This window comes from Camelus ferus, chromosome 9 (assembly GCF_009834535.1).
Source record: "Camelus ferus isolate YT-003-E chromosome 9, BCGSAC_Cfer_1.0, whole genome shotgun sequence".
NCBI lineage: Eukaryota > Metazoa > Chordata > Mammalia > Artiodactyla > Camelidae > Camelus > Camelus ferus.
This window is the reverse complement of record NC_045704.1, coordinates 16,108,056-16,122,142: the sequence shown is the minus strand read 5'-3', so window position 1 is coordinate 16,122,142 and position 14,087 is coordinate 16,108,056. Positions and strand designations below refer to the sequence as shown.

At 52.8% G+C, this 14,087-nt stretch overlaps 1 protein-coding gene across 1 annotated transcript; it reads left to right on the top strand.

The window, feature by feature from the left end:
• The first annotated feature begins 930 nt into the window (after positions 1-930).
• Positions 931-8,729, top strand: CEACAM16 (CEA cell adhesion molecule 16, tectorial membrane component). The gene is made up of 6 exons (XM_032488173.1): positions 931-1,039; positions 2,274-2,618; positions 2,930-3,205; positions 4,157-4,438; positions 6,557-6,883; positions 8,507-8,729. Exons 1-6 carry the CDS (start codon positions 1,003-1,005, stop codon positions 8,515-8,517), a joined length of 1,278 nt encoding a protein of 425 aa, XP_032344064.1. The 5' UTR covers positions 931-1,002; the 3' UTR covers positions 8,518-8,729.
• The last annotated feature ends 5,358 nt before the right edge of the window (positions 8,730-14,087 follow it).

The following is a 14,087-nucleotide window of genomic DNA, read 5'->3' as shown; positions in this document are numbered from 1 at the left end:
CAGGAACAGTGGAACCAGGTCCAGTAACAGCAACCACACCTCGTATTTGGGACCCAGACTCTGCCAGGTGCTGGCAGAGTTCCTGACATGTAGCATCTCACTGTTCTCAACAACCAGAGTCAGGGCTACATCCTCCCTGTTTTTCCACAGTAAACGGAAACTCAGGAAGGGGCTGCCCCTAGCCCCACTTCTAGTAAGTGCAGATCCCAGGTCAACACTGGGCTCTCTCTGGCCCCAATGTCTCCACATACACCCATTTGACAGATAGGCAAAAACGAGGCCTCAAGAGGCGAAGACAAACTGAATTTCTCAGCCCTGTGCAGGAGGTCAAAATGAAGCAGGGCCCCAAAGAAAGTGTGGAGGCACCCAGCCTCCTTCCCTTCTGTGTAGCTTTGGAAACGGCAGGATTCAGACCTCTCCCCCCGCCTTGCAGGAATCGGTAAGTCAGAGTCCTTTCCTGGTGCCTCAGTTTCCTCATCTGCCACTGGGGGTTCTGACAGTGCCCACATCACAGGGCAGCCACAGAGATGACACATGAAGGTCACCCTTGGCGTTGGGACTGGGAAACGGGCAATCACTGCTGATGGGTTTTATTGCTCAGTGACCCCTAAGCTCACCAGGGAAGCCAAGGCCTGGGTCATGGTTAAGAACTGCCCTAAAATCTTCCCTTGCCCCTCCTCCCTCCTCCCTGGCGACCTGGTTCTTCTCCTGGTACCAAATCTGGGCCCTCGGCACAAAGAAGGTTAGGCAGCGCCCCAGGAGGCCTGACCAGGTCGTGACCCCTGGCCCGTGCCTGCCACACCCACTCTGGTACCCAAACGGGGCCCCAGATCCTCGGTGACTCGATCCTTCCAAATTCAGGTGATCTCCCCCCCCCCCCAGCTCCAAATCACCGAACCCTCCCTGATCCGGCACCAGACGGAGCCAAACCCCAATCAGGAAGGGCCTCGGAGCACCGGGCCGCCAACGCCACTATCCCCAGGAGCCGGACTGGGGTGAAAGATGGTGCTGACCGGGTACAGCTGGCTCTTCCTCAGTGGTGAGCAAGGATGGCACCCCCAGAATTCGGCCCCCACGGGGAAAGGAGGGGATGCCCGGCCTGGGGAGGGAAGGTGTGAGCTGGAAATCCAGCATGCTGGGTAGGGAGGACTGCTCTGCATCATGCAGGTGTGGTTTGCTCCTCCAAGGGTCACCAGCGAGGGGAAGGCCGGGAAGGACCATCACCCGGAGAGGTTTTCGGGGTGGATTTTGGAGATTTCTAAGGCTTGGGTGTGAGCATTCTTGGGGCAAACTCTTACTTGAGCTATGGAAGCCTGAACTAGAGTGAGTTGGAACCAGCAGCTCTGCTCCTCCTGGGGCCTGGGGATATGGTTTGGACAGTTCTAAACCTCAGTTTCCTCATCTAGGAGATGGGCCTAACTCCCAGGGTCACTTGAAGGTCATTACAAGCAGGGTTTACTAGCATTTACTGGATACTGGGAGCTGTTCTAAATGCTTTCCATGTATTCATAACCACCTTACAAAGGTGGTCCACTCGTGACCCCCACTTCATAGACCAGAAACCTGAGGCTCAGAGAGGTGAAGTCACTGGTCACAGGTCACACAGCCAGAAAACAGCAGGGCTAAGAGCCAGACCCAGAGCCCTTACTCCTAGCCATGCTCTAACAGCATGGAAAGTACCGGAAACCAGGCTGGGCATGTAAATACGTCTTACATAAGAGGTGCCCCGGCTCCCCACTCCAGGAAACCACATACAACTCCAACCCAGGCAGACTCAACCAGCTAGATGGGTTTGAGGCTTATCTGTTGAGTTGAGAACAGAAAGGGTGGGGTGTATTCATCACGTCCCAACTTTCTGCTGTGGCCGAGCCTGGGGAGGCAGAGTAAGAGCACTGGACTGGGAGTCCAGGCCCAGGGGCTGGGTGAGGCAGCCTGATCTCATAAGTGTAGGCCTGATGATGACTCTCACAGAAGGAAAACCCTCTGGACGCACCCAAAAGCTCCTGGAGGCTGTGAGCGTGTGCTATGAGATTGCCGTGTGCCCAGCCTTATACTAGATCCTTAGCATGGCCCATCCAGTTCAGTCCTCAGAACAGACCCATCTCCCCAGGACTGAGCCCCTGCACCTGGCTAACACTTATTCAGCACTTACTGCATAGCAGGAACACGTGTGGCAACAACACATGCGGCAGGAGCCTATGTCTCCTCCTCCATCAAATGTGGGGAGCGGTCCCAGCCTGCCTCATCTGACCCCTCTGGCTCATCTTCCTCAGCCGCGTTCCTAAGCGTGGGAGCTGAGATCACCATCACCCCCCAGCCTGCCAAGCCATCCGAGGGGGACAACATCACACTGGCTGTCCAAGGGCTTTCGGGGGACCTCCTTGCCTACAACTGGTACGCGGGGCCCACGCTCAGCCTGTCTTACCTGGTGGCCAGCTACATCGTAAGCACGGGTGATGAGACCCCCGGCCCGGCCCACACGGGGCGGGAGGCTGTGCGCCCCGACGGCGGCCTGGACATCCAGGGCGTCCTGCCCAGACACTCGGGCACCTACATCCTGCAGACTCTCAACAGGCAGTTTCAGACGGAGGTGGGCTACGGACACTTGCAGGTCTATGGTGAGACACCCCCTGGAGCCCCCTCAACCCCAGCTGGGCCTCCCCGTCTCCTTCCCAATCCTGCTTTAAAAAAAAAAAACTCTAAAAAATATTAAAACCATCAAACAAAAAGACCTAAAATAACATTAAAATGCTCACATCCTTCAGGATGGCTTCCAGGATTAAATCTGCCTCCCTTCCTGTTCCTTGTCTGTCCTGGCTGGAGGTTCAAGGGCACCGCCAGGATCCTATCATGCTCCTTGCCTGGGGAGAAGGAGGCCCCCAGAGCAGGTGGTGCCCGGCCCCCTCCCCCTCTGTCTCTTGCTCCACAGAGATCCTGGCCCCGCCCGTGGTTACAGCCAACAGCACTGCATTGGTGGAGCGCCGAGACACCCTGTACCTGACGTGCAGCAGCCCCAGCCCCGCTGAGGTCCGCTGGTTCTTCAATGGCGAGGCCCTGCCTATCACCATCCGTCTTGGCCTGTCCCCCGATGGCCGGGTGCTGACCCGACATGGCGTCCGCAGGGAGGAGGCTGGAGCCTACCAGTGTGAGGTCTGGAACCCAGTCAGTGTCAGCCGCAGCGAGCCCATCAACCTGACTGTGTACTGTGAGTCCTCCTGGCCCGGCCCCATCCGAGATACCCAGTGTCCCAACCGCCTAGATGGGGAAACTGAGGCCTGGAAAGGGCACCCAAGGGCACACAGTGAGTCAGTAGGCCAGCAGGATTAGAAACCAGGGGTTCCCCCTTACAATGCACTTGCTCCATCTCCTAAGGACTAAAGACCACCTTTGAAATTAAATAATCAATACTCCAAGGAAAGGACACCGAACTGATTGGGTTTGAAAGGGAGGCGGGAAGTGAGTGGTGGGATGGGAGTGGAAACAAAACTTTAAAAAACATAACCAAAGCGTGGAGTCATCCCCAGGGACAGCAGATATGCAGTGTGGACTCCAAAGAAAAGAAATCACTGAGGTACATGAGTGATGTAGAAAAACTTAGAACTTAGAATCCTACAACCAGGGAAACCTAGATTTAAGAAGCACTGAATTCTAGACTCTGAGAATCCTGCAAACTCTAGAAGCAGAGATTCTTAGACTCTGAGAATCTAATTCTAAAACCGTAGAGCCACCCAATCCTAGAATCTCAGAAACATAGATTTCTAGAATCTTAGAAGCCTAATAACTTAGAAACATCTGCTCTTGGAGCCCTAGAATTCTAGACTCTTAGAATGGCTTATCAGAAACCAATCAGTTAGACTTCTTCTTCTTTTTTTTTTTTTTTTTTTTTAATGTAGCCATAGATTTCAAACGTTATCTTGAAATTCTGTCTGGCCCAACATCCTCTTTTTACAGAAGAGAAAAACCAAGATCCCTGAGAAAGTGATTCTCAAGATCTTAGCGCAAGTTAGAGATTCATGCAGGACTGTAACTTTTTTTTTCCCCTCTGCTAGGCCCAGATATTCCCAGGGGCCCAGCCTGGTGGAAAGAAAGCCAGGGGTGCCCACCTCGACTGCCCTGCCCCTCTACTGCCCCATTTCTCTCCCTCCCGCCCTCACAGTCGGCCCAGAACGCGTGGCCATCCTCCAGGATTCCACCACCCGCACGGGCTGCACCATCAAAGTCGACTTCAACACCTCCCTCACGCTGTGGTGCGTGTCCCGGTCCTGCCCAGAGCCCGAGTACGTGTGGGCCTTCAACGGGCGGGCCTTGAAGAACGACGGTCAGGACCACCTCAACATCAGCAGCATGACGGCAGCCCAGGAGGGCACATACACGTGTATTGCTAAGAACCCCAAGACCCTGCTTTCTGGATCCGCCTCAGTGGTGGTCAAGCTCTCCGGTGAGTCAACCCCCAGCCTGACCACCCGCCCCGACCCCCGCGGTGGAAGCCCAGTTAGATTGTGAAGGTTTGGCTTCTCCGCCCACCATGAGGCCGCCATTTCCCCAAGAGAGGATGGGAAAGCGAGAGATTTCCAACCCATTCACTGGCCAAGTAACAAAGTGGCACATCAGATGGACCCTCTTCATGCAGGTGACAAAAGGAGGCAGTCCTTCGTGCTTTGCCACTTAGAACGCAAATGACAAATCAGACTGTCTTCCTTGAGGGGTTGGCAAAGGGAGAAACGGGCCACATAGCCCACGCTGTGCAGCGGCAGAATGGAAAAACATTCGGCCATCCCGTCACAGGGGCGCCCCTGTTCTCAATGCAGTCCGCCACAGCTGCTCCAGGCCTGGCCCACTAGCTGCCACCCAGACAGCGGCACCTCCGCGCAGCCAACTAGATTACCCCGTTATCCGGCCCAGATGCCGAGGAGCGCATGCGCACATGGGCACACGTGCATCCGCTTCCGGACAATCACAGCCAATTGTTGGCAAATGGAAAAACACAGCGAGGGAGGCACTGTCTGGCCTCTGTCCTTAAACAACCTGGTGGTGGGGGTAGTGCAGACACAGCTGGTGTTCTCAGAGCCATCAGGAGCCTCAGGGGACATTTTCTCCTCCCCTGGGGATGGTGGCTTTGAACATTAGGGCCTCATTCATTCCGCCTTGGTTCCTTCCCAAGTGGCCACCGTCCCCTGAGGGACAGTGGGAACAGTCCTCCCCCGCCTCCACCCTCCCTCCTACTAACAGGCTGGGTCTCATCCAAAGGGTGGATACTCTTTCACCCAAAGCAGAAATGGCATCCCTAGAGGTAAGTGTACCTCCTGCCCCACCCAACCTGAGCCTTGGCAGCCGGTCTTGGCAAGACACAGGGGGGTGGACCAGATGACCTCAGGCGCTGCCCAGAGCCCTGTCTGTGCAGGTCAAGATGGGGGGTGTCCGAGGTGTGCAGGTATGTGCAGGGAATGGGTACAGCATCCCCAAGAGCCTCCTGAACTGTCAGCAACCCTGTGGCAGGTGCCAGGGGAGAGACAGAGGAAAGGGCGACACCACCCTTTCCCCACTGGGAGAGACTCTGATCTGATGGAGGAGACATGGGCTCTGCCCTTGGAGAGATGGTCTTGAAACAGGGAAGCAGGGCCTCCCTATCAAGGAGCTACCAGTCAGAGAGAAGAGTCAGTGCCTCATACTCCATCCAAGCAGTGATGAAGGAGACAGGACAGCCACCCTCAGTGAGCTTCCAGTCAGATGGAGGAGACACAGTCCACACTTGAGACGATTTTGTATTCTGATAGGGGAGACATGGTCTTGAGGAGACATGGCCCTTTTTTTTGAGAATTCCTAGTCTGATGGGGGAGACAGTTCCCACTTTGGAGGTACTCCCAATCTGATGGGGGAGTAGAGGCCCCCACTTTCTAGGAATTTCCAGTCTCATGGAATAGACATGTTCCCATTCAACTTCTGAGGTCCCCAGCCTGATTGGAAAGACCCAGCCCAATAATCTGAAATTTCCAGTCTGATGGAGGAGACATGGCCTCCCACCCTCTGGAATCTTTCCGTCTGATGGGGAATTATAGCCCCCATATTCTGAGGTCTCTCGGTCTGACAGAAGAGACACAACCTGGAGTACACAGCTCCCAAATATCTGATGGGGGAGACACGGCCCCCATATTCTGAGAATTTCCAATCTGATGGGGGAGACATGGCCCCTATACTTTGGGAGTTTCCAGTTTGATGGAGGAGACATGACCCACCCCTCTAGGGTCTTCCAGTTTAATAGAGAGATATCCCCCCAAAGGCTGGAAATTCCTAGTCTAGTGGGGGAGAGACGGCCCCCACCCACTGAGGCCTCCCAGTCTGATGGGGGAAGACACAGCTCCCTGGCAGCGGGCATTGCTGGGACACAAACTCTGCCTCCACTACCACACGCCACCTGCTTCCTCTGTCTGCCTCCCAGCACCCCACACGGGGAGCACCAGCCAGTGGGGGAGGCATAGGTGAGCTGGCTGGGGGTGGGCAGGGGATGCTGTGCCCTGTGCTGGCCCAGCTGACCCAGCCCCTCCGGCTCTCTCCCCAGCGGCAGTAGTGGCCACGATGATCGTGCCCGTGCCGAGCAGGCCGATGGAGGGCCAGGACGTGACACTGACCGTACCGGGCTACCCCAAGGACCTGCTGGTCTACGCCTGGTACCGCGGGCCTGCCTCCGAGCCCAACCGGCTGCTCAGCCAACTGCCGTCGGGGAACTGGATTGCAGGCCCCGCGCACACAGGCCGGGAGGTGGGCTTTCCCAACTGCTCGCTGCTGGTGCAGAAGCTGAACCTCACAGACGCCGGCCGCTACACACTCAAGACCGTCACACTGCAGGGCAAGACTGAGACTCTGGAAGTGGAGCTGCAGGTGGCCCGTGAGTGTGCAGGAGGGGGCGGGGGGCACCTCTTTTCAGACAGGGGCTCCCAGAAGAGGCCTTTGCCTCCTCCGTGAGTCTGGGGAGAGAAGTCAAGGATGGATATGCCTCACCATCAGACGGAAGGAAGGGGCCTTTGCCTCCTCCATCTGACCTGGGACTCCCCAGTGGAGCTCTCGCCTCTTCTGTCAAACTGATAACCTAGACCAGGGGTAGCGAGGCTCCCTCTATCAGACTGGGGGCACTAAGCAGGGCTTCTGTGCCTTCTTCGCTCCTGGCAGAGGCATACCAGACCAAAGGTTTTAAAACATGGGACGTAGCCTGAGGATAGGGTATCCTTTTTCCTGCAGATTGGTGGCCCCTAAAACACAGGAGCTATTGCCTCTACCACCATGCTGGGAGGATGGTTTAATGATGGAGGCTTACCTCTCCCATCAGACTAGAGGTGCAGAGTGAGGGTGGACCATGCCTCCCTCTTCAGACTGTCATCCCGGACAATGAGGGTCCTGTTTTGTCCTTTGCATTATAGTAAGAGTGAGAACAGAATTTCTACCCCTAGAAGGTAAAATACATCTCTCACACTGAAATAAGGGTGATTTCCATTAGGATGGAGGTTTCTAGGTCGTAGGAATTATGTCTCCTCTATCAGACTGGAAATTCCCAATGGTTAGGAAGAATGTCTCCTCCATCAGACTGGGAGCTCCCAGATGTTAGGGACCGTGTCTCCCCATCAGACTGGGAGCTCCCAGGAGTCAGGAACAATGTCTCCTCCATCAGACTGGGAATTAACAAATGTTGAAGACCATGTCTTGCTCACCAAACTAGGGGTTCCCAGAGTTGGGGACCATGTCACTTCTATCAGACTGGGAGCTCCCAGAGCCAAGGACCATGTCTCCATCAGACTGGGAGCTCCCAGAGCCAGGGACCATGTCTCCTCCATCAGGCTGGGAGCTCCCAGAGCCAGGGACCATGTCTCCTCCATCAGGCTGGGAGCTCCCAGAGCCAGGGACCATGTCTCCTCCATCAGGCCAGGAGCTCCCAGAGTCAGGGACCATATTTCTCCCATCACACTGAGCATTCCCAGAGCTCTGAGAGGCAATGTCCCTGAGGCAGGGTCAAGTTTCACCCATTTGACCAGGAGCTATCAGACACTGTGGGCTAGGTCATTCCCCAGTCTGCAGTCTCGCTTCCCCCAGGCAGTCCAAGAAGCCATGTCCCTGAGTCAAGGATAGTGACCTCCTGCCTCAGACTTGAAGCTTCCAGGATCAGGGACTCAATCACTGCGAAGCACCCCTGGTACCCTCCTTCATCCACTCACTCAAACCCTGGTTTTCTGGGTCCGTGTTGGAGGGAGAATGCTTGTCGGCGGCAGCAGGCCACCCCCGATGGAGCCCCGGAATTCCTCTTCACCCTGTCTCTCTTCTCACAGTCAACCTCCCTTCCTCGCACCGGGACCAGCGCCACCTTCCTGAACCTGAGCATGGCACAGGCTGAGCGCGGGGGTGGGCGGGGCCGCCGGGAGGCTGGGGCGGGCAGGGCAGCGGGAGGCACGGGGGCGCCGGGGGCCTGGCCTCCTACCTCCCTGACAGTCTCCTCCGCCCCTGTGCCCATCCTTCCGCACAGACCTGGAGTAGCGTCGTGGCCCTGGAGACCTCCAGAGAGACGGGCGCTTTGTGCCACCCTCCTCGTCGCCTCCTCCTGAGCGGAGGACCTCTTGCTTCCAGCAAGGATGCCGGACCATGGTCCACTGTTCTCCTGTTTCCACCCTAGAGTTAGAGCCACCAGGGCCCTACTCCTTCACTGAGCTGTCAGAGAGCCACAGAGTTCATAAACGTCCTGGTTAACACACGTATGTGTCAGCCTATCCTTCCGCCACCGCCAACCTTGCCATTTCCTGGTGGCCACACTTGCTGCTTTTCCCACCCAAGATTATTCTCAGTCGGGATGCATATATCTACAGGGATACTCAAATCCGAGGGCTCCAAGCTCCCACTGCTTGATATCAGGGCCTCAGGCCTTCCCACATCTCCCCAGGTTATATCTGAGGGTCCTGCTTCCTAGTGGGGCAAAGAACGTCCCTCCTCTGGCACCAAACAGTGGCCGGACATGCCCTCTCCTACACTGCACCCTGCTCCTTAATCCAGGGCCTGATGCCAAGCTGCTTGTGCACAGGACAGGGAATGACCACATTTCTCAAGAAGAGTTCCAGCACCTTCTGGCCTTCATCCATTTAACCAAAGATGCCCTTTTGTGTCCTCCATTGTCCTGGGATTTCCCCCCCACCCCTCGTATCTCTCACACATCACCTGCACGGCCCTAAAATATCTCCCTTCTCCTCTAAATACAAAAATCCCCTATGAATAAATGAATGCAAATGGGGCAGGGGTAGGGGTGAGGGGTGGAGAACAGGGGAGCAGGAAGCAGAGAGAGTGTGTCTTCTAACTCCTCCCACTAGTGGAGTCTGAGCCGCAGGCCCCCACCCACTCAAGATGACCCACTGGCGAGAGACTCTTGGTGTTAGAAGTGGAGATAGCAGACTCCAGGCTTGGGGTGGAAAGAGAGGTTTGGGCAGGGATGGAAAGGACTAGTAGAGAGATTTCTCCAAAACTTTCAGGCCAGAGCATTTCTGGGGATGGCTATGTTGAGCTAAGATGGTGAGTGGTGAAAGATACCCAGAATGAGGGTTATAAAATCTGGGTTGGAATCCTACATTTGCTGTGGGTTCACTAGACCCTCGATTTGTCCATCAGTAAAAAAGGTGTGGACTTAGGATAGGCTAGAGTTTTCCAAACCATTTTGTTAGCCTCAGAGCCGTTTCTTCAAGTGCAAGCTTACATGGTAGGTCAATATCTTATTTAAAATGCAATGCAATAAAAGTATATAACAATTCAAAAGCTAGAGCCTGTTCCCCACCCCAAATTTCTAAACATTTAGTGGGGGAAATCCTTTTTAAAAATTTCTTTCTTGTTTGTTTCTTAATTTGGGGCGAGAGGTAATTAGGTTTGTTTATTCATTTATTTAATGGAGGTACTGGGGATTGCACTCAGGACCTTGTGCATGCTAAGCACCTGCTCTAGCACTAAGCTATACCCCTGCCCCCGGAAACCCTTGAATTTAAATAATACTTGGATTACAGGGACACTTAAAATGCAAAATACTAACCAGAATCAAATGACAGTAAAAACATTATATAATGAAACCGTGGGATACGGCCAAAGCCGCACTTGGCGGCAGAATGAAAGCCTTAAATACTTAAATGCATTGAGATTATTAAAAAAAAAAAGAGCTTGAAAGTGAGCAAAGTAAGTTTCTACTCAAGAAATGAGGGGGAAAGTCCCCAAAATAAACCAAAGGGGAAAAGGTAAGGAATTAAGAAAGATAAAAGCAGAAATGGATAAAATAGAAAATAAAACATTGAGTGAGTCAATAAAACCTAAAGCTGATTCTTTGAAAATATCAGTGAAATGGACAAACTGTTTGCACATATAACAAGAAACAGCAGAGACTAATATATAAAATTAAAGAGAAACTGTTTTGATTAAAGTGAAGGGTCTGTCCCAGGGTAGATGCTCGCTCTCTCCCTCTCTCTCTTTCTCTCTCTCCTCTCTCAGAGAGAGAGAGAGAAGAGAATGTGGTTAGCTCCCCAGCAACCATTCCCCTCTCCTCTTTCATGATGGCAGGCACTGCCTCCCATAAAAGCAGCTGAAAATGTCAGGTACTCACTTTCCCAGACTGCTTTACAGCAACAGGTGGCCACGTGACCAGTTCTGGCTAATGAAGGAAGGAGGGAGCTAAAAGTTCTGTCCACTGACTCTGTCCTACCAAACTGAGCACTAAGAGAGCTCCATGGAGTTTGAAGGCTATTAGCTAAATCCGTGATCTCCAAGATGAGGTTTCCAGGCAATGGCACAGCTAGAAAGTGAGGATGGATTTGAACCTATACTCTTAACCCCAACAACACTAACCAGCCCCAAATGAGAAAAAGCATCGAAGTTCTTGCCACACCTCCAAGTTCACATAAGAGTCAGTGACATACCTATCAGTTAGAATTTTTCATCAATAGCTGGTAAGAAAGACTGGAAATAATGTAACACAAACAGCAAAGAGAAAGGACATTAATATATAAGATAAAAGAGAAACTGGTGTATATATATAATATATATATAAAAGTAGCTTACATGGATAGAAGAGTATTTCTCTCTCACATAAAAAGTGACCATAAGTAGATTGTTCAGAGCTGAAATGGTGGCTCCACAGTGCCATTAGGGACACAGCTCTTTCTATCTTTCTGCTCCGTTATTCTTAGCTGGGGACTTCCATTCTCCTGATCACCTCATGGTCCAAGATGGCTGCTGGAGCTGCAGCTGCCTCATTTATGTTCCAGGCAGGAAGCAGAAAGAAGGAAACAAAGGGTAAAAATAGCCCCATGCCAGATTATGGACTGTGCCCTTCTTAAGGAACCCTTCCCCAAATCCCAACTACTACAATTTCCACTTGCATCTGATTGGCCAGCTCTTAGTCATGTGACCAGCCTAGCTGCAAGGGCAGCTGGGACATGTAGTCTTTTCCCTGGGTATATTGCTGCACCAAAGAACATCAGGGTCCTGCTCTCAAAGAAGACGGGAAGGATGGATCCCAGGTGGGCAGCTGGCAGGCTTTGCCATGACAGACCTTGAATCTCCTACCTACTAAGCTGGACAAAATGACCTTTCTCACCTAAGCCCAAAGAGAAAAAGCTCCAGCCACAGTAGCAAGGATTCGGGAAAGACTGGGGTTGTGTCCACCTGGGGTTTGCTTTGTGCAATGCAGAATGAGGCCAGGGGGAGGGGCCACAGGAGGGGGGGCAGCTCAGTTTTCTAGGTCAAGCCAGATCCCGTGTCCTCAGGATGTGGAGGCTCAGATGTCCCCAAGACCAAGTCTCCTATCCCCCTAGGTCTCTTTGGGCTCCTGGACTGAATCCTCCAGACAGTCCAGTCCCCTTCTTTAAGAGTCCAAGAAAGAGTAACAACAAGAAACGAACATTTTTTTTAAGAAAAAGGAAAAAAGAGGAACACAATCATACAATAATCATGGCTCCTCTATCCCGAGCATCAGTGTTGTCCTTTTGTGTGCTCTATCTCAGTGAATCCCTACAACAGCCCTTCTGAGTGGTTACTGGCAGCTCTTCCATTTTACAGGTGAGGAAACTGAGGCACAGAGAGCCAAAAACCTCGCTCCAGGTCCCACGGTCCCCACGGCTGCCGGGTGGACACGCCAGCTGACGAGTCCCCTTCACTCCTCAGCAGGGCTGCCGGGCAAGGGCGCAGCCTCGGAGCCCGACAGAGCTGAGCTGGCCGCCTTCGCTGTGGGACTCCAGGCAGCCCGGCTCTTCCTCCCCCACAAAACAGGCATAATGACAGTGCCCGCCTCCTCCTGCTATGGTGAGCCCAGGTAATAGATACTCCAGAAGCCAGTAGGATGGAAGTATTAAGAAGTGGAACTTCTAGTGGATTTAGAGGACGAATACCTGTTGGAGGCCAGCACCTGCCTAATTCAGGTATGGGAGGAAGGCTTGAGCGATAAAAACCTCGTAAGAACCCGGTAAAAAATAAGACTTCTGATACAATAAAAAGAATTAGGACTAAGAGATTAAATGAGTCCATACAAGGAAAGAATCTAGTTAACATAAGCACTTTTTTTTTTGGTTCTTTCTTTGTTTTCGTTGGGGTTTTTTGGGAGGAAGTAATTAGGTTTATTTATTATAAAAATATTATATTTTAATAATATATAATATTATAAATATTTTGTAAATAAATCTATTTAAAGTATATTATTTATATATAGAAGTATTTTTTGTTTGTTGTTTTGGGGAGTAGTGAGGTTTACTTATTTTAATAGCAGGACTGGGGATTGAACCCAGGACCTCATATATGCTGAGCACGCTGCTCTACCCTCCCTACCGTAAGCACTTTTTAACCATGAAGATGTTAGGTTTGAGCAACAGGCAGATGAAAAAGCCCCAAATCACCGTTTTTCCATAATGCCTTCTTCCTTGGGGACTTAATCCTGTGGCACAGGTTTCCCTCATTTTATGTAATACAGGCTGTTCTTGAAAATTGTCATCACCTGAAAACAGCCTATAAGAAACCTAGTCCACGTGTACGAGCTTTCCAGATCCCGACACTGATCATCACAGGTGCCCGTGCCACGTGCGCTCAGCAGCTGATTCCCTAGCCTGCTCCTCAGGCCTCCCTTTGAAATGGGGCCACATCTCCACAGTCTCCTAGCTGTTTATTAAAAATATACCTCCCAGGTTCCTGCCTGGGCCCAGGGAAACTGTGTCTCCAGAGAAAGGAAGCTGGAAGCTGGATTATTTAAAAATAAAGAGCCTGGGTGATTTTTGTCAGCTGAGACATTGGGGGACACAGATGCAGGGACTGTTTGACAAAAAAAGGAAAGTGAGGCACAAAGAGTAGGAGGCAACTTGCCCAAAGTCAGCCAGCCAGGAAGGGGTGGGGCCAGGAATTGGCCCAGGATCACAGGGCAGGTTTGCAGACCAAAGATTGAGACTGGGGCCCTCTTCTGCCCCAAGGAGTTGATAACGGCTCCCCGTGTCCCCCCACAAAGCCCGGAGGGTGCTTGGGGTCCTCTTGGGCCCTCAGATTCTTCTAGCCATGGTGGGAGCCAGGCCAGACCTCCAGCACTGCCTCTGCCCCTCTCCCCATCCCCATTCATCCCCTCCTCACCCAAAATGCCTTTTCCCAAGTAAACTTTCTGCAGTGGGGAGGGCAGTTTCGGGGCAGGAATGACCTTGAGGCCAAAACACACAATAGCCCAGTCAGTCTCTGGAGCCCTGCCAGGGTGAGGAAGGAAGCCTGCCCTGTTTTTCTCCCCGGGCCAGAATGTTGATTCAGGATAGAAAGGAGGAGGGTGAGAGAGAGGGAGGAGAAGGAGAAAGAGGAGGGAGAGGGGAAGGAGGGATGAGGATGGAATAGGGAGGAGGTGAGGGAGGAGGAGGATGAGAGGGGAAGAAGGAGGTGGGTGAGAAGCAGGGAGGGGAGGAGAGAAGAGGGGGGTGCCTGGCACCAGGATGCCAAGGCCAGACCTTGGGAACCAAAACCCAGCAGGGAGTCTGGTGAACTCCAGCCTGTCCTGACACACAGTGAAGAGTCCAGAGAGGTTGTCCCAGCCCCTCAAGGTTGCACAGGACAAGGGCAGCCAAAGG